We start from the raw sequence: 19,287 nt of genomic DNA on the forward strand, positions 1-19,287 counted from the left end.
CGCGTTAGATACAGGGATCACTTGGTGAAAGGATCAGGGCAGTGCTAATAACTCGTGCTTTGGGAAGGCAGATAGTAGCCCCGTGCTGGATAACTGATGAGACATAGGGTGCACTATCGAAGTCAAACCAAATCAAGACTTTCAGAATTCTCTGGGGAAATTTGAAAGTACCTCTGCTGGGTTTGCTACCACTTAAATGTTTGGGAAGGTGACAGATCCCTTTTGAAACACCAGTAGCCTTTTGTGGTACATTGAATCTGGCAAACAGGAACCTACGCAGGTAAGCGGCTGAAGGAAGTTTATGTCTGAAGTGTTTTAAAAGTTGTTTCCTGACAGATGAAATGTGTTTCTTGATTACACAGGTGCACAGCATTCAGTTTTGGGAGTATTGACCAGCCTTTGTACTTATTAAAGTTTCATCGGAGGGTAAGTAAAAAAGTTAAGTGAAAAGATGAACTGTCTTCCCTCGTTCCTTGTAGTGGGTGTTTATAAACTGTTGAAAACAACCTTTACACTTCTCTAGTTAATTTATTGTAGAACTGGCTAATGAAAAATCTTTAAGTGATCAAGAGTTATTGGTTGCTGTGCTCTTGCTGCAACTCACTCCCTGTACCACGTTTACAAAATGGAACACAGCAAGTTCCTCTAACTATGTATTGTTTGCAGAGGCCGGCAGTCATTGCCTCTGGCTGGTAACATAGTGGGATTTGTTACTGCTTTTTGTTTTCCTCTGATAGATTACAAGTAGAAGCCCTTTGTCAAATGTAAAAATTAAAGTGATATACCATTCTAAGAAAAATACTTACAAAAAAAAAATTGTCTTCCTTGTGCTGTGTCTTCTCTACTCACAGATAGCAGAGATGGTGGGAATTAAACCAGAGTATATTCGTATCTAGTGCTGGCACAGGGCTGGCATAATAGTTTTGTGAAGGACCACTCCTCAAAGAAAATACAGTTTTCATATTTTGAAAAACATGGAAATTAATCTCTCCAGGTGCATACAAGCTATTTAACTTGCCTTTTTCAGAAGTTTATAAGCAGTATGTTCCAGCTTATGATATGATTTGGTACAGCTCCAGTTAACTGGAGCAAAGGCCTGCCAAGTGACATCAGCCAAAGATCTGGCTGCACATCTCTAGGACATGTACACTGCAAGCATGCTTACAAGGTTTTTGCACAGGAGTTTGTAGCGGTGGATTCTGAATAGGGACATAAAAGATCAGATTATTTTTAAGCATATATTTTAATTATCTCTAATACGAAGCTGTTTAATTTGAGTACTGACTTGAAGGCATTCAGAAGCTGATTTCTTCAGAGGGACTAAGTGCAGTTTCAATTGATATTTTCCACATTTAGTATTCAGAAAAACAATTCCCAGAGTCTCACATTGCATACCTGATACAGCAGCTGCTTTTCAAAGTGTGCCAGTCCAATCTGTTTTTTGTCTCTATCATACATATGGGAGATACTTACAGAAGAGCTCATACATTCATTCCTAGGACTTACAGGGTATGTGTCCACTTAAGACGAGAGAAAAAATATGTATCAGGGCAGTGTCTTCATGCAGTTCAGGATGTTCTTTATTACAAAAAGCTCTCCCAAGTGTGTAACTTCATACTACTGTGTGGTTAGGTGATGTAGGACAGAGAAGGAAAAATATCTGTTTGAGGAGGTGCTTCACATTTCATTTAATTGTTCCAGTCTCAAGGTCAGCAGCTTTTAGGAGACAGTTAACAGCAGAAACCTCTTTAGGAGCTTTGATCTAGCTGTTTTAGTAAAACAGCACCTTCATAGGATAGGTGGGACACAAGAGATAAAGTCACCCAGCAGTTCCTGATCTTTCCTCTTTTCACAAAGCCTGATAGTGTCCTCTTAATAATGCTTTTCTGACAGAGCTGGGAGCTCTGTTAGACATGTCATTCCCTACCTCTTGCTGTGACTCACAAATAGTTTTAAAAATATTGAAAGGAAGGAGGCCCCTAAGCAAAGAAGGTCAGAATTTCCTCAAGCCTGAGCTAGTGCATTTGCCAACTGCCTGTGAAAGGCTAAATATTTTCATGTTATACCTACATCAGAGACACTCTGCAGATAACACAGATGGCTAGGCCCTTGCAAATCCAGCCAAAGGAACGTATACCGGCACTTTGGGATTTGAAAAGAAGCTGGAATGGGTCCTGTAGTCTAGTATTGGCAGCCAGCATCAGCATCTGGGTGCTTGGACATAGATAAGAGCCAAGTCTGGGGAGGTTATTGGAACACTGTCCTTGCATTGAACAGCATTTCTTGATAATAAATAGCTCAAACATGTCCTTGGACTCTGCAGTAGAGAGCAGACTAGAGGAAGCAGGTAAATGTTTCCCTCTGTGTTTGTCTGCCAACATATGCAAGCTTAACTAGGAGCTAGGGAGCTTAAATCCAAGATGACTTTTGTGTCATCTAGCTATTGAGGCTGCCTGGGATCCAGTGTCCAGTTCTGGACATCTGACTGCCAGAAGAGATGAGCTCAGAGTAGCATGGGTGCAAAGATGGATAAGTAAGATGGCCAGGGTAATAGAGAGTTTATCTCTGCGAGGAAATTAAGGTGCCATGGCTTGTTTGGCTTTGCAGATCAAGGCTGAAAGGGGAGATGGCCATCTTCTCTAAATACCTGTGGCAGAACAGAAAAGCTGTTTCAAAGAAAGTATTGCATTGACACAAAAATAAACAGGTATAGACTGGTCATTTAGTCTGGGAATTTGAACACATAAGAGTTACAAAGTTCTTGAATAGCATTTGAATTTGAATAATTTTCAAAATCAGACTTTAATCAGCCTGTGAAGGGATTATATGGAGTGTTTGCCAGCAACAATGGAGGATTCAATGCTCTGGAAATTCCCCCCAGTAGTATGTTCCCAAATTTTATCCTGAAACACCTATATGAAGCTCAAAGATGTAAGTGCATCAAAATATGCTGCTCGTCAGGAGAGTTTACTGTATGAGAGAACTGAAAAAGTCCAGGCCATGCATGGAGTCCCTGCACTAGGAAGGGGCTGATAGATGGGATGCATATGATAGTGATAGATCTTGCAAAAACACAGATGTAAAGAGCCTTTGTGGGCAAAATAATTCATCACTGCCTTTGGACCTGCCCAGAGGATCAGAAAAGGCTGAGAAATGCTGGGACACTTCAAAGGTGCCGTGAGATTGGTCACTTTGGACGTGAGTTTTAATTTGTTGCTGTAACTAGCTCTGTGCACACAGGTTTTTCACCTGCCTCCCTGGGAAAGCAAGCAAAGCACAGCAGTTTGAAGTAGGGAGTTCCCTCCCCAAGAGTGGTGGGATGACCCTGGAGGTCTGTGCCATGCCTGAGAGACAGGTTGCTCCTAAATGAAACCACTGGTTTTACTCTGCATCATCTACCTTGGTAGGAATCGAGGCAGACCCACAGGAGGTGGGAGGAAAGCCCACGCAAGCAGCTTTTGTTTGCATAGCTTTGCTTTCTGAGCTTTGATTAGGAATAGTGCTCTGCTACCCTCTCTCCCAGTGGTGTCCTTTTCACTCCCCATGGGGAGATTATGTGCTTCTCTGTTCCACGTCCTGCGTCTGGGCTCCTTCTAGTGTTTGAATGCCAATGCCATTTAATCTGTGAATGCTGCAGTACGTTTTGTTGTGCTCATTTCAATCAGGCAGAGCTCAAGCATTGTACAGGCACAAGTAAAGGTGATGGCAGATGAGGGCTCTTTATGTCATGCTGGATTTCTGCTGCACTCTTGCACTATATCTGCCAAATTACAGGCAGGACGTTTTTGAATTAATGACAAATATTTCCCAACAGTAGTTAGTTAAGTGCCTGCACATGTTAAATTAACCATAATAATCTTGTCATAGTCATGAATTAATAACCTGCATCTCATCAGGCTTTTGAGAATTGAAGTAAAACATTTGTGGTATATTCAAAGAAGGGACCCTGGGGACAAGTGTGATAAGTCTTCGAATGGCTCTATATTCCCATCGCCACCATTCTATCCCCTGTGCCAAGTAAGCCCCAAAGGCTATACAGGAACCTGAAAATCATGTTTAGAAGGAGCAGAAAGGAAGAGATGCCCTCTGCACGGGGGTGTCTCTTGGAGTAAAGTGGTTTAGACTTATTAATTCCTGAAGTGTCTTCCTCTTTCTGTTGCCTAGAGGGAGATGCAGCCAGGGACAAATGTGCACATGAGAGCTTTCTGCCAGAGATCTTAAATCAGTGAGGGGTTTTACAAGGAAAATGCTGCTCGGGTCGGAGGAGGATAGGGAGAACTTCTGTCGCAGTGGCAGAAATGAGAAGACGACTGAGGGCGAGTGTCGATGTGGGAGAAGGGAGGCATTTCTCCCAGTATATTCCCCACCAGTGGTCTATGGAACCCCTTCCTGGGGAGACCCAGGGAGCATGATCGAGTTCCGTTTGCCTCCTACATTTCACTACATCACAGGGTGCCATGGGGAGCTGGGCCCTAGACCAGAGAGGGCACCTCAGTCTATGCCATTGGCTCCAGCAAAGCTCAGCCTGGAGCTGAGCACTGCTTCTGCATGACAGACTGTCTGGTCCCTACTCTGAGACATGCTGCTTGAAGAACATTAGGAAAAGCATTTAATCTCTCTTATGTGGAAAGATTTCGGGAGCTGGACTTACTTAGTCTAGAGAAGAGAAGACTGAGAGGGGATCTCATTAATGCATATAAATATCTCAGAAGTGGGTGTCAAGATGATGGTGCCAGACTCTTTTTGGTGGTGCCCAGCAACAGGACAAGGAGCAGTGGCCATAAACTAAAACACAAGAAGTTTCACCTCAATATGAGGAAGGACTTCTTTACATTTGAGGGTGGCAGAGCACTGGAACAGGCTGCCCAGGGAGGTCGTTGAGTCTCCCTCTCTGGAGACTTTCAAAACCCACCCGCCTGGACATGTTCCTGCGTCACCTGCTCTAGGTGACCCTGCCTTGCTGGGAGTTGGACCAGAGGTCCCTTCCAACCCTAATAATTCTGTGATTCCGTGAAATGCTTTCTATTTCCCAGTCCACCGGAATGAGTGGGCTCGTGCAGGTGCTGTAGGGTGCACTGGAGACTTGGCTCTAGATTTCTGTTGAGGTGGCAGTAAAAACTATTAAGCTGCATTCAGGGTTTTGACTTCCAAAAGTCTGTAAGTCTGAAGTGGCAGCTGGAGGTTATACATGCAGAATGACTTACCAGAGGTTATATTTGCTGAGATTATTGCTGCAGGGAAGGAACAAAGGAGAAAACAAGAACCTGAGCAAGTGGCAGTTATTTCCATTTGCTTATATCCTTGCTTTGCAGCACAGATTGTGGTTTGGAGAACAGACCTGCAAGTATATGAGGAGACAAAAGCTACAAAGTATTTTCTGTCTTTCAAACGCATGACAACAAATATGTCCTGAGTGGATAGTAAGAATTAAAAGTTTGGAAGTACATGTCGTGAGGGAGTAAATGACAAAAAGTTAGGGTACTTACTTACATTTGTGAAATCCTGTTTTTCTTATAGAGTGTGGAGGAAGGTTCCAAACAATGATGAAAGGACTCAGCCATGATGTTTATTGTGGTGTGGGCAGAAAGCAACCTTCCAGTCTTTCCATGTAGGAAATTATTTGGGTTATGAAGACTGTCCAAATTAACTGCACTCCTACCTGAAATCCCTGAGGTAGTCATATATTACTGTGACCTTGTGTTAAAAATCTCATGCTCTTTTTTCTGGAAGCGATCTGAGTTTTACTCAGAGAGAAGAAAGATAAAGGAGCCCCTGGCTCCTCTATCTCCCATCAGGGCTCAAGAAAATGATTATCAGTTGAAAGCTGAGAGGGCCTGAGTTAGGAAGAGTCAAAAGAGACTAAAGAAGGTCTTTTCCAAATAAAAGCCTGCCACATGTAGTGCCTCAGAGCAAGGCTTGTACAACAGTCAGACAAGAGGCTGTTCAGCTTTGCATTTGACCTGTGGGGTTTAATGCAACAGGAATGTGGAATGTGTTTACAAGGTAGCAGTTATTGCTGAAATATGTGAGCACTGTTGCCCGGGGAAATTTCAGAGGATTGAGATTGTGCTGACAGTGGCTGTACCTCTTGGACAGACGGTGTGGATGTAGGGGAGGAAGCTGGCCTTAGAGTCTGCAGAGTACAGAGGGAGTGCAGGGGATGGTGCTCCCCTTCCCCACCACGTCCTGCTGCCATCCCGTGGCTTCAGATGGATCTCACTCCATCCTTGCCGCTCCTTCGTGCTAAGATGACCCAGGAGGGTGAACCAGTCCTTGGGCTGAAGACATGGCTTCTTGTTATCCCTGCATCCGAGGTGACTCCAGGTTAGCACACGACTGCAGCTAGTTCAGCAGAGTGATGTGGGCTGAAATGAGGTAAAGCTGAGGACTGAGGGCCCCTGATGGCACCTTTCAGGAGCAGCTCCTGGAAATCAACCTGCTTATGTTCTGGCTAGTCTCAGCTGACTGTCTGGTGTATCTCTGCCTAGAAGGGCTCTGGCTTCTCTTTGCATTCCCTACTTTCCTTCTTTTTTTTATCCCCCTTCTACTTTAAATATACAGTATTAAAACTATTCTGCACGTGGTTCATAGATGATCACAATAATTATTTCATCCTTCCAGTATAGGAATTCCTGAGGAAGCTGGTAAAGCCCAGTTTTGTCTCTTTATTTTGTTCACTTTCCTTTTTAATTTTGCCCAAAGCAGACTCTAATTTTCATCACACTAACAGCAAAATATTTGGAAGTAGGCCTGGGATATAACTATATTCTGTGTTCAAATGAACACAACATTTTAAAAGATTTGTCATTAACTTTCAAAGAAACTGTTAAAATGACACTGTTGACTGCACCACTCATTATATACCTGTGAAAGTTGGGCCAAGTTCAGCTCTAGATGTTAGCAACTGACTTCCTTGTCTGGTTAACTTGGCCCACCGAGTTGCCTTCAGAACAGCAGATAAAGTCGAACAGGGATCTCATTCTGGCTACTGCTAAACACTCTCTGCATCTTAAACTCCCATTAGCCTCTGCACTCTACAAGAACACACTTACATAAGGCTAATTAATGGGTCAGCAGGTGTCAGTGAGCCATTGCTCAGAGCTTGCTGTGGTTCCAGGGGAATCTTACTCTTTCTTTACCACAAAGTAAGTGTGTGTGTACAGAGGTGTACAGACAATTAATTGTATTCATGGTTCAAAAAAGCAAGGAAGGATCAATGAAAGCCCTGTTATATTTCCTTGAATTTAAAAGCACTGAGACCTTTATAACAATGTTGGTATTCTTACTCATTCTGAATACCAAAAGACCTGGTATAATTATTTTTGTGAAATAGCTTCAGGAACATTCCCAATGCTGAATTCTACAGTAATTGCAATTGCGACATGTAGAATCAAATGTAATTTTGTTCTAACTAAAGCAAGACATTTTACTTTATTTTTATTTCTTTTCAAGGAGAGGCACAATGAATTTTTAATACGCCACTGACTCTGAGTGACATTAGCCTGCTATTGTACAAAAACTATGAACTTCTTCAGAACATTATTAACCAAAGTACTCTATGTGAACACTCTGTATTATTTAAGTTAAAAATACAGATTGTACTTCTGTCAGTAAAGATGGCTGGTACAAACCTAAAACTCTGGTAGTATGCTGAGCTGTTTGTGCTCCTAAATATAGCAGAGGATCTCTGGTAGGGAGCTAGCTGGGGGAGGTCTTGTGTCTTTGTGTGAAACAGCTATGCCTTTATTATCCCTTCATGCTGAGGAAGAAGGAGAGCCAATGTGACTTTTTTTACTTTAACAGATCTTAATAACAGTGCTTTCCATGTGGGTAGAATAGATCTCATGGCCCCTTTATTAAATCACAAAAAATAAAGAACTGAAAGCAAGAAGGAAAGGGTTACTGCATAGGAATAAGACATTTCACATGAGTTTGCTTTATTATTTGCCAATGCAAACTCCATCCCCCGCCCCCCTTCCTGTAATTCTTCTGTATGGTTGTTTGCTTTGCTTTGTTTTTGGTTTGTTGGTTTTTTTCGTTTGTTTAAAGAAAGCATGCAAGTCAAGGTAAGGCTTTTCCCATTAACAAAATACGACCTTTGTCAAGGTGTATACCCTCAAGTTACCGAGCACTATCAGGGAAGAAAAGTTCCCTTCACCCTTCTGGGGTCTATTCCTTACACTATACAGGACATCAGACTGGGCAATCCTAGGTGTGCCTTCTGACCTCTTCTGTTTGTGTGTTCTGTAGCAATGCACTGTTTTAAAAACAAAAAGCTCCCTCTTCAAAAGCTGCTTGGGAGGAGAGTTTATTTTATGAAGTGTTTCTCACTTCTCTCAGAAATGCCAGAGAAAGGAAGGACTGTTCATTCTTGAAGAAAAAAACAGGTAGAAATGCAAGGTTTCCCCCCTATCCTTTGGAAATGCATTTTTCTTGTAATAGAGAAAGGAATGCAGTGTTGGCAGGGGCGTGGCAGAAGGGCTGGTGAGGATCCAGCAAGAGAATCTGCACAGCCTTTGGAATAACAGAGGAAGATGCACCAGAGAGGAGTTTGGGCTGGTAAGACAAAGGAAAACGCACATTGCCCAAGAGCAGTGAAAGAAGCACGTGAAAACAACTGAATACCCAGAAAGTGCATTGAAAGGCTTGGGAAGATGCACCTGCTGCATCTTCCGTTTTTCCTGTTGTAGCCTCTAAAGCCTCACGTGGTGTTCATGGCAGGCCTTGCCCTTTTTGCACAAAGGCTCAGATGTAGAGGCCATGCAGCAAACTTTATCCTATCTTCCTTTTAGGAGGTAGTGTATTACTTGACGTCCTGTGATCTCTCAGTGATCCCAGGGATATCCAGCACCACCTTATGTTTACACCATATGCAACAGGGATTTGAGTGATAGATGCGAGTACTGCAAAGGCAAGGGCTGGTGCAAAGAGGCAGTAGTGTGTCAGTAGTTACTCATAGCTGGTCCATGTGCCACAGCTTCCTACTCCTTCACTTCCACTAATGTTTGGGGTGGAGGAGTAGCAAACTGTGGCACAAGGAACAGGATTGGAAGAGATTATGTGCTGGTGCAGCTAACTTTTGTTAGCCATTTCTGAAAGAAAGGGCAAATCACAGCTAGCTGTATTAATTTTGACAGTGACTGGGAACAGGATCAGAGGATCCCTAAATGGCAGAGTTTTAAAAGAGAACATTGACTTTGTGTTCAGGCTGGGTGCTCTCACTTGGATGCTGGCCTAGGACCTGTGCAGCCACGGAGAGGATGCTGGCAGCAAAGCTATGCGCAACCAGCCTTGCTCTGAGCATGAGGAGTGGCACATAGGCTCTCCCCACACCAGTGTGGTTGTGCAATATGCAAATTTTCTTTTAACATGAGAGCATGCTACATGGGTAGCATTAGCTAGAGAAAAATGTTAGCCACAAACAAAGAAACAAAACCTTTTATTTGCCAATAATGCAGATAAGAAAAGATTGGGAAAGTGTACCAGCTTCAGTGTGAGACAGATAAAGATGGATAGCAAACTGTCAATCGTTAAGACAGCAAATCATTTGTGAAAATACTGTATTTTGAAGATGACGTCCCCATGGACATCAGTTGGCATAAACAAGTAGGTGCTAACAGCATCTGCACTAAATTATTAAAACAAGCAGAGAACACATGAAGTCAGAGACTTTGCAAAGTAGTAGTTTTTGCTTGTTAATTCACAACATTTGAACAAAATGGAACGAAGTGATTGTCTGCCCAACTTGGAAAACAAAAGTCAAAGTCATGTGCAAAAGGTGAAAGGGTGTTTTTCTTCTTGGTTTGGCATGAGGTTTATTTTTGATATTTTATATAGATTTTGTAGTGGAAACCAATGCAGTTTTCTCAGAAAATGTCTTCTTTAGTTAAATTATTTTTAATAATCCAAAAAGGATGGGGACAAAGCTAGAATATGTACAGATCCTGTGTAGGTGCTGACATATGGTAGGAAGGCAGGGTGACCCTTCAGTCACAGCGCTGGGAGTCTGAATAAAACTCATAGGATGGCTGTGTGTGTGTAAGCATGCACTCAGGTGCATTTGTTCACTTGATTTAAAAATTGGAGGCAGAAAAAAAAATGAAAAGTGAAACTCCTTTGACATAAAGAAAGGCTTGGAGCAGGAAGATGTATGGCTTTGGAAATGGGGTTGCAGTTGTTATCGAATTCTCCTGTCCTTTTTGTGAGCTTTTTGGATGTGTTTCTACAGACTTAATTGGATTCCCAGAGACTTGCATCTCACTCATGTGGACACTCCTAATACTTGGGCTCATATATGCTCTGCTAGCTCAGGGATAGCACTTCACTATGCTTCCTAGACCTTCTGTTGCAGGAGCAGGGGTGGAGAGGAGAGGTTTATGTTTATCTTAGTAACATAAGCTCAAGATGATGGATGACTTTTGGAAAGGATTTTATAATTGGGCACACTGTGAGAGATTTAGTTTTGTCTAGGCCTCAAGCATTATCACTCGGGAGCACTGAAGGTTGTTTGGGAGCTTGAAAGGAGGGGTTGATGTTGGTATCTCTGTTAATAGGAGAAAGTGTCAAGGCTATGTAATATCAGTTGGAATTTATGAGAAAAGGGCAGGTCTTCCTCTCATGTGAAATAATTTCTGTAAATTCAGATTTTTTAACTCCTTGTGTTTCTTTGTCTACTAGAAAAGGAATATTCTTATACAACAAAGAAATGAAAGGTGTAAATCATTTGGTTAAACTGTGATTTTTTTGAATACACACTCCTGAGTGTACTGGCATTTGGGAGTGATAGAAAGGGGAATAAAAACCCATCGTGCTGCTATATTCCATCTTTATTCTCTGCGGTAACGTAGTCTCAGCTGTATTTCTTGTGTCACAGCTTACCTAGAAAGGACCTGAGAAGGATGAAGGAAAGTGGAAAAAGTCTCTGCTGGGAGAAGCCCAATATAGCAAAAAATACTGTTATAAATGGGTAATATTTAGCAATTTATAGTCAGACATTTTTAGCTTATAAAAACTCATAATAAATTGATAAACCAGGTACCTCTGGTATTCCATTGTGAAAAAATTCACGCATATAATGTGGGGAGGGGAAAAAAAGAGGAAAGGGGTGCAACCGCCAGCGGTGTGGTAAATCTTGCCCTTCCTAACATGGGAGAAGTGATGCAGGCTGCTTCTTTAGGATGCAAATCCTGCTGAGTCTTCAGATCACAGGATGATTTAATTAAGTGATGGACTTCAGTAAATCCTTGGGGAAACTGGAAATGAGAAAGCTCGGCAGTCCTGCTGTGCAGCCAAGCCTCTAGATCCAAGCATAAGTGCACAATGAATACCCCCCATCCCAGTGGGTGCTGATTCAAAGCTGCTGGATTTTGTCAGTTATTTCGTTGCACAGCTGTTAAATTTGTAGACCTTCATAGATTTTAAACAAAGCTTTGAGGAAGAAGAAATTTAGCTCCAGAGCAAAAAATCAAACCTCCTTTTACATCAGGGAAGTAAGAAAGTGAGAAGCAGTTATAGTCATACCAAGGGTAAACTCTGGACTTTGGGGTTTTTTTGTTTCTCCTCTTAAGTATCGCATTTTAATAAAATCTTTCCTGTGATGAATGTATTAATACTGGAGGGTTTGTTACAGATATTGAGCAAAAAGCTTGAAAGATTGAAAACCTGCCTAAAGATATTGTTAAATTTTTTTCCTGAAGGAAAAAAGGGAAGATATAAATAGAACAGTTCTCTGAGTTTATATATTTGAGAAAGAAAATAGAGTTATCTCCTGATGGTGGGTATTGAACAGGTGAAAACCAATGTTTCTCTGCAGTGTTCAGCAAAGGAAGCATTTAAAAGGAAAACCAACTTTCTCCCATGTTAATAAAAATGTCATCATAAATTTCAAGGTAGAAATGAATGTGATTGTCTACAGCTAGGTTTGGTGAGATGCTAAGCCAGGCAGTGCCTGCTTGCAGAGCATCATGGAGGGATCTCTGGCAGCTGCTGGATGCTCAGTGGGGGCCAGTATCTCTTTACACTGTGTTGGGATATTGCTCCTATGGAAACCTCCCTTGGCAAAACTCTCAAGCAAGTGGTTGTCTCAGCTTCAGTATTTGCTTAAAACCAAAGTTTGCTAAAAATGGATTTGTTGACTTCCGAGGATTTTTCTGAAAACCTGACCACCAGCAAACTACCGCCCAAGTGCTTTGCAAGTTCTTCCAGTCCCCTCTGCTGCCTCCTGATTCCCCCTGCCACCATCCTCAGATTAAGGAAGCATCTGTGACGCAAACAAATTTCCCCTTGGTAATAGGAGCCACAAAACTCCTCCCTCACCCTTGGTATGGGACAGGTGGCCACGCCTCACTGTCCTCTTTATAGTGTGTATTTGCACAACATAATTACTGCTGCCAGGGCTGCTCCCTCCTTCTCCTCCGTGTTAGCCACCATCAGCCTGGGAGAGTCACACCCAACCGCAGGTTTGGGCTGGAAACTTGCCTTTTCAGCTGAAAACCAAATCCTTACAATTGCATGCTGAGTTGAGGGGTAGTTTTTATAAAAGCCTTACAGTCATGCCACTGCAAAACCAGTATTGCTTACCTGACCCAAATGTCTGGGACCATAATTTAAAATAACCATTTCCTTACTGGGGATGTCAGCCTCTACGTTCCTGTGCAGGAGGCAAAGGCCACTGGTACTTGCTCCCTATGTCGCCTTCTGCACCCTGGGTGCCACTAACCTACACCCTGAATTGCTTTCTGCTTCACTCCAGTTATCTTACCTGGACAGCCTTCCTCCCTGCATGCAGCCTGGGTTTCTTTGGCAGCTCTCCCACAGCAAAGCAGACAGATCTTGCCCCAGGTGACACTGAGCTGTCGAGGGTTGATTCTAGCAGTGCTGGTGGCATCTGGTGTTATGGAAATTACACAGGCCAGCCACCATAACTGGATTTGACTAGTTTTCCACTGAACCAATAAGCTGAGAGACTCCTCTATAAAAGTACATTTTATTAATAGTGCTACAGCCTGAGCTGGGCATCTCCCAAGAAGGTCCTTGAACAAAGAAATCCCTGGATGACCTACTAAAGCAGTATATGGACAAACAGTATCTTTCAAACAATCTTCATGTGTCTTGCTTGGCAAGTGATGAATCAGTTACGTATTGTACAAGTCTAGAACCTCAGGTAATATAATATCTTTCTAATTTTCTCTTTGTCACGCTGGCATGTGATCCTTAAAATAGTTTCAGTTGTCAGAGGCAGCTTGGTCCACAAATACACTTGCTGCTGTATTTTATTACAGTAAATAATAATATATTATTAAAATTCTGGAGAGTCATTCCTCAACAAAACCTGTTACAGTCTTTCTCAGTAGTTGCTAAGTGTTCCTCTGGCCTCTGTCTACATTCCTGTAATTCAGTTGAATTTACTCGTCTCCTCACAAGCTCTAATCACATTTATCAGATCTGCAAACACTGTTTGGCAATTACTTCTGATTATTACAAGCCCGACCAGCATCAACCTGAGGCCAGAAATCTGACCAGCCTCTGGCAGTAGGGTCAACTTCATGTTTTTTTCAAATGTCTCATCTTGCTCATGTAGATGGAACACCTCTCTCAGCAACAGGCCAACATTGGCCCAGGATGGATCATATCCAGAACAATTAATATAAAATAATGATGCATATCAGTCTTAACCTAGGCATGTGATTTCCACACATAACCAAATCCCCAGGATTCCAGGGGTGACGGGTGTGTACACACGTAACATTTGAGGTGTGGGAGGAACGTTTCACACAAAATACATGCACCCCACCACCACTGGCTCCATTGTGATGGGATTAAGGATAACATTAGACACCACAGGGTAAAGCCCAGCAGAAGCATTGAGGACAGCAGAAGTAATTGGTGAGGAACCGGCAAGCAATACAGAGGGAGAAGTGTAAGGTGGTGCTGAGACTGGCTCTGCAGGCATCTTGATTAAATTACAATTGCTGCAGCTAAGGTTCTTCCTCAAGGTTTTCATATTCATTTTCTACTGTCTTCTTCATGGTGGTCATATGCCCAATTATCCCATACATACCAGTAATCCATTTGCTGCAGTTTTTCATTTTCCAAAATTTTCTGTAGCATAGCCACCTTTTTAAATTCAAAACGTCCTTAATGGGGCCATACCCCCGCTCTTCTAAGTGCTGTCCAGTGTTCCTTATGCAATGTTATTGCTGATTTTTTTGATGGACCTGCAGTGACATCTATTTTCCTTCATTTTTCTGGTACTTTGGCTGAGGGCATCCCTTTCTCTGTCCTGGGTATGTTCCCCATAACTGTATGTGAAATTCGTGCATCTTATGAGGATAAGACCTCCCACACTTCTCCTAGCATGCTTCCAAGGTGGGACTCAAACCCACATGGACCCAGAACGCCTAGAATTTAGTAGCAGAATTTTAACACTCACTGGTTGGTGCCTCCTGTCCCATAAGTTCCCAGGTGAAGTCACTCAGGGCCAGGAGTTGGACATTTGGAGATGAGAGGATCTGATGGCTGTTGCCTAGAGTCCCACTGCATTGCCAGACTTACGAAAACTATACATGCCAGCCATCATAGTAGGGTTTTACTCTAGGTTTCTGCTGAATTGATAAGCTGAGAGGTAGATTTCTCTATAAAAGTAATTTTTTATTAATGCAACTATAGCTTGAGCTGGGTGCCTCCAAAGGGGGAACCTCAAACCAAGAAACCCCTGGGCAATTATACCCTTGCAGTCTAAATTCCTCACCCTTCATGCAGCAGTTCAGATCAGTAGTAATATTAGGGTCTGGGGTCTCCCTGTTCCGCTTTGTGTCCTTTCACTGCCTCTAGGCGAGACATTGCTTATCTCTAAAGCTGAAGTTTCTGTTAATGAAAGTAGCTTCTGTATCTTCTGTCTTGACCTGGCTCTGTGGCCTTCTTTTACTTGACTAGATAAAGTTCAACATGTCTAGGTGAAAATTCACAGCTTGCGGCCTAAGGCTTCAGCAAATTTAGCTCCTGATGCTCAGCAAGTTATGCTAAACAAGTTCTATATGAGCAGTTTACCAAATTGCACAATGTGGGCCAAGCACCTCACTTCTCACAAGCTGACGCTCCAGCTCTGCGCCTTTGCAAGTGACGTGCTCAAAAGCACAGTGTCAACAGGCTGCCTTCCTTGAGTCTTGGGTGTTTCTTGGGAAGACACAGTAATTCTTAAAAAAAAGTTAGAAAACAGCAAAAACGTGGCAGACCTGAGGAATTGCTGCATGGGGACAGAAGGGTGAGGATCTTGCTTCAAGACACATGGCTGGCAAGGAGAGAGCTCATCAGGGTTCAGTGTCCTTCTGTTTCTTTTAAGTGGGGAGATGTGTGCTGCACCCCTGGCCACATATCAGTGTCCCTGAATGTTTGGGGCACCCAGTGGAAACATTCTTTGTGACCTCAATGTCACAAATAAGTCACACAAATTTTCTCACATGTTATGGTGGCGCTAACTTTTTTTTTTAGTTGGTTTTATTCTCTAGAAATTTGGCTGCCAAGGTTTGGGATGTGATAGGACAGCAACACAATTCTGGTTTGTCAGAAACGTAATATACTATCTGATTGAATTTTGCCAGAGGGAACTGGTTCATACTTGCCTGCATGTTTCAAACTAACATTTTCATTGTGTGGATATTTATCCCCCAGTGGCTTTGCTATTGAGCACTAGAGAAGTATGGCATATGAACATTTGGATAAAAAAACCCAAACATCCTCACCTGAGTGCAGCTGGATGCAGTGGGGCTCTGCCAGTGGGCCACAGATGGGGATGTGAGTTATGTCGTCCATAATTTATATAGAGACTGACTGTAGGATTCCAGTTCTGGATGCATGTAGCTTATAGATGCTACAGGGCATGCATATGACAGCTGAAACTTTAAAGATACTGATTTACACTCCTGCCATTGCTACTGCAATGTGACAACATGAATCTGAGACACCCTGTTGAATAATTGACAGGATATGCTGCAGCCCACAATACGTATTTATCTTTCACCTCCCAGTGGGCATTTACTTTAAAAATAAAGGTATCCTAGAATCACAGAATGGTTTTGTGTTGGAATGGACCATAAAAATCATCTAGTTCCAACCCCCATCCCGTGGGCAGGACACCTTCCACTAGACCAGGTTGCTCAAAGCCCCATCCAGCCTGGCGTTGAACACTTCCAGGGACGGGGCATCCACAACTTCTCTGGGCAACCTGTTCCAGTGCCACACCACTAGGGTCGGTTCCTTACTAATTCTCCCTACATTTCCAACCAAAAGTTTTTCGTGTTTGTGCTTAATTCTGATTTGTTTTCCCAACGGGTGGTGGCAGGGGGTGTTTTACAACCAGGGTGTGGATCCAGCTGTCATAGAAGCCCTGGAGCCTCTGGGCAGCGGAGGGGCCTTTGCTGTGGCTGCCATGCAGGCACTTGTCACAGCCCAGCTCAAGTGGCTGCTGATGGTTCAGGAAATGTGTTGTGTTTTAGATTTGAGTAATAAATGTTTCATTCCCATTTCACTAACTCTTTGAATTTACGAACCTTGTTACTTAAGTCTCCTGGTATTTCAGGGGATCAAAACAACCACAGTGTATTCACCCTCCTATCCAGCTTGCGGCATGAGCATCTGTCACCACAACAGCCCAAAGAGTGACTCTGCAGCATTTAACTCAACTACCCAGTCAATGGCATCTATGACTTTATTCTGCCCTGACCATGAAATTATGACTCTTCAGATGAAGAAAAGAGAACACAAACAGACTACTGCTCTGGAAATGCAGTTTAAATTACAGATAAACTGTCTTCAGGCTTGGGACATGTACGATTTTGGAAATATTTTTTAATTTAGGAACCTTAATAAGCAAAGTGATATTTTACTTCCAAAAAACAAAGAGGAGAGAAGAAAATAAGAAAATTTATTGTTTTGTTTTACTTGTATTTTTCTGTTGTCTGTACGAAGTATTTGGAAGAGTTGTTACCTTTTCGCAAGTTACTTAAAAACTAAGGAAAACTACAATCTGTAGAATGCTTCAAATTGGTTGTAAATAAAGGAAAAATACATGGGGTTCTTCACTATTGTTACTTGTACACTTACCCATATGCTGTAATTATCATTTTGTCTGTGGTCCTCAATAGGCTCAGAAAGGGAGAATCAAAGAAGCCCACCTCCTCTGATGCATATTTTTGGAAGCATTCGAGAATTCACCAGTTTTCAGACCAGAGGGGCTAGTTGGCCAACTGAACTGTCATGTACTACTGTCTCCTGAAAGTGGAAATAGTTTGTGGAATTTATTATACCTTAGCCTAATAAGTATCACATGGGATACTTTTACATTTTATGTATTTTTTTATATGCACACATATATTTAGACATGTATGTAGACATATGTAAATCTACACATTCTATTTTATATTTTTATATTTTAGTAGCTTGTCTGTATGTATGTACACACATATATAGTGAAGTACTGTTATTTTGTTGATATGACTAACACTTTTTTCCACCTCCTTTAGTGCTCGTAGCATGAGTTCCTCGAGGGTAATGGACTCTAAGATGCGAGAGGCTGAAGGAGATGGAGAGGACAATTCAGGTAGAATTGCGCCCTTTCCCAGTGAATGAAAAGTGCTGTGATTTCTTGAGCTTCAAGGCTTTAGCTCTAACAGAGAAGTGAATCTTTCTGTTTAGAGAATATGTTCTGACTTTCTCTTCTCCTGTTTCCAAGAGCTGTTATATTTTTTTTTACCTTTTCAGTGACTTGAAATAAGATTTTTGTAGCATCTTGTGATGAAGCTAACTTTTTTATCCAACAAGATCCGCGAGTAAGTGAAATGCTGACAGGGATGCCTCTCAGGGCTGTCATGCCAACTTAAACAGGACAAGCACAAGTTGTTGGAATGTCCCATGCAAAACACTCATGTAATTTTAAATAGTTTCCTTCACAGAGCTTGCAACTGATCCTAATTCAGGTCTTTCCTCACTGAGCAGACTAGAATTGCTTTTCAAGGTTATTGCTTGATTTCTAGTTGTGATCCATTGAGTCTTGTAATTAGCATTCAAAATATTCTGGGATGTATTATAAAACCAACACTTTAAAAGCATTTGCCTCCCGACAGTGCACATTCACCTATGTATGCTTTTTCTACATTTAAATTGGTTTTGGTAGCACTGCCCTTATCATCACTGTTTAGCTTGCTGAACAAAGGCAGTGATTCGAAGTTGTAATTTCTTTTCTGTATCCCAGGCTGTTAAGACCAAATTTTTCCTTCACAGTTTAATTACCTGAAGAAGCAAGTAGAAACTATTAGGAATGATTCTACACCATCAGTTATTTTTTATGTCTCATAAACATTGCAATCTATTCTTCAAGATAATAGTAATTTCATGCTAACAGTATAGTCTTGAAAGACATTAATGCAAGAGTGGACTGTATTGCATTTTCCAGGAAATTATAAAGGAATTATCACTGTTCCAAAATTTGCACACACTTCTTATTTATGTTTCTTCACTTAGGAAAGAAAAAATCAAAGTTCAAATCTTTCAAAAAGTTTTTTGGTAAAAAGAAAAGGAAAGAGACACCATCTTCTGCAAGAAGCAATCTGAAGTTGTGCCAGTCAGCAAGTGATGTTGCGGCCTCTCACGACATGCGCATTAATTATGACTCTGAAGATGAACTCGAGTAAGTCTTTGGACTCTCCCTGGTAAACAAATATAAAACTGCTACAATGTTTGTAGATTTAAGACACCCCAAAATTACCTTCTCTTGTTCAGCATGGTGAATTTTCAAGCAGTTCCTTTTTCTAGGAAAGTGCAAATTAAAATGGCTGATGCAAGACAAATCAGAAGGTAATTGGATAGGGTGCAGCAAGAAACATTAATTAAAAAACTTTCATTTAATCATAAACAAGGCTTTGGTTATCATTTCAAAAGAATGTCATTCCCATCTTGAAAATTTAATTAGATACTCAACTTATATCCTACCAGGATTGCCTTATGCCCCTAAAATATAACTCCTAAGGATTTTTAAAGAAATTTAGTTGCCTAACCATTTATGCCAGGTTTTTGAAAGCAAGGAAGGAGTAAGGGGATGACTGCAAATGAAGTCAGCAGGAACCAGAGGCTCTGAAGATTTTATTTCCCGTTTACATGGGATTCATTTGACCAAAGGACAAATGTCTGTGTCTGAGTTATAGATCCGTAGATTCATAGATTAGTTTGAGTTGAAAGGGACTTTAGTGATCATCTAGTTTCAACTCCTCTGCCATGGACAGGGATTGTTAATCA

General features: G+C 41.8%; 1 protein-coding gene across 6 annotated transcripts in view; it reads left to right on the top strand.

Moving 5' to 3' along the window:
• CRACDL (CRACD like) overlaps positions 1-19,287 on the top strand; it is a 66,076-nt gene that overhangs the window by 21,442 nt on the left and 25,347 nt on the right. For 4 of the 6 annotated variants that reach the window (XM_032680391.1, XM_032680389.1, XM_032680392.1 and 1 more), the window contains exons 2-4: positions 363-426; positions 17,520-17,596; positions 18,517-18,682. In XM_032680391.1, coding sequence (XP_032536282.1) covers positions 17,530-17,596; positions 18,517-18,682 — 233 coding nt within the window. In that variant the 5' untranslated portion in view covers positions 363-426; positions 17,520-17,529. Of the gene's footprint in view, positions 1-6; positions 281-362; positions 427-17,519; positions 17,597-18,516; positions 18,683-19,287 lie in introns of those variants that run through there. The other 2 variants (XM_032680388.1, XM_032680393.1) reach the window with 1 other exon arrangement.

This window comes from Chiroxiphia lanceolata, chromosome 2 (genome assembly GCF_009829145.1).
Source record: "Chiroxiphia lanceolata isolate bChiLan1 chromosome 2, bChiLan1.pri, whole genome shotgun sequence".
Lineage (NCBI taxonomy): Eukaryota > Metazoa > Chordata > Aves > Passeriformes > Pipridae > Chiroxiphia > Chiroxiphia lanceolata.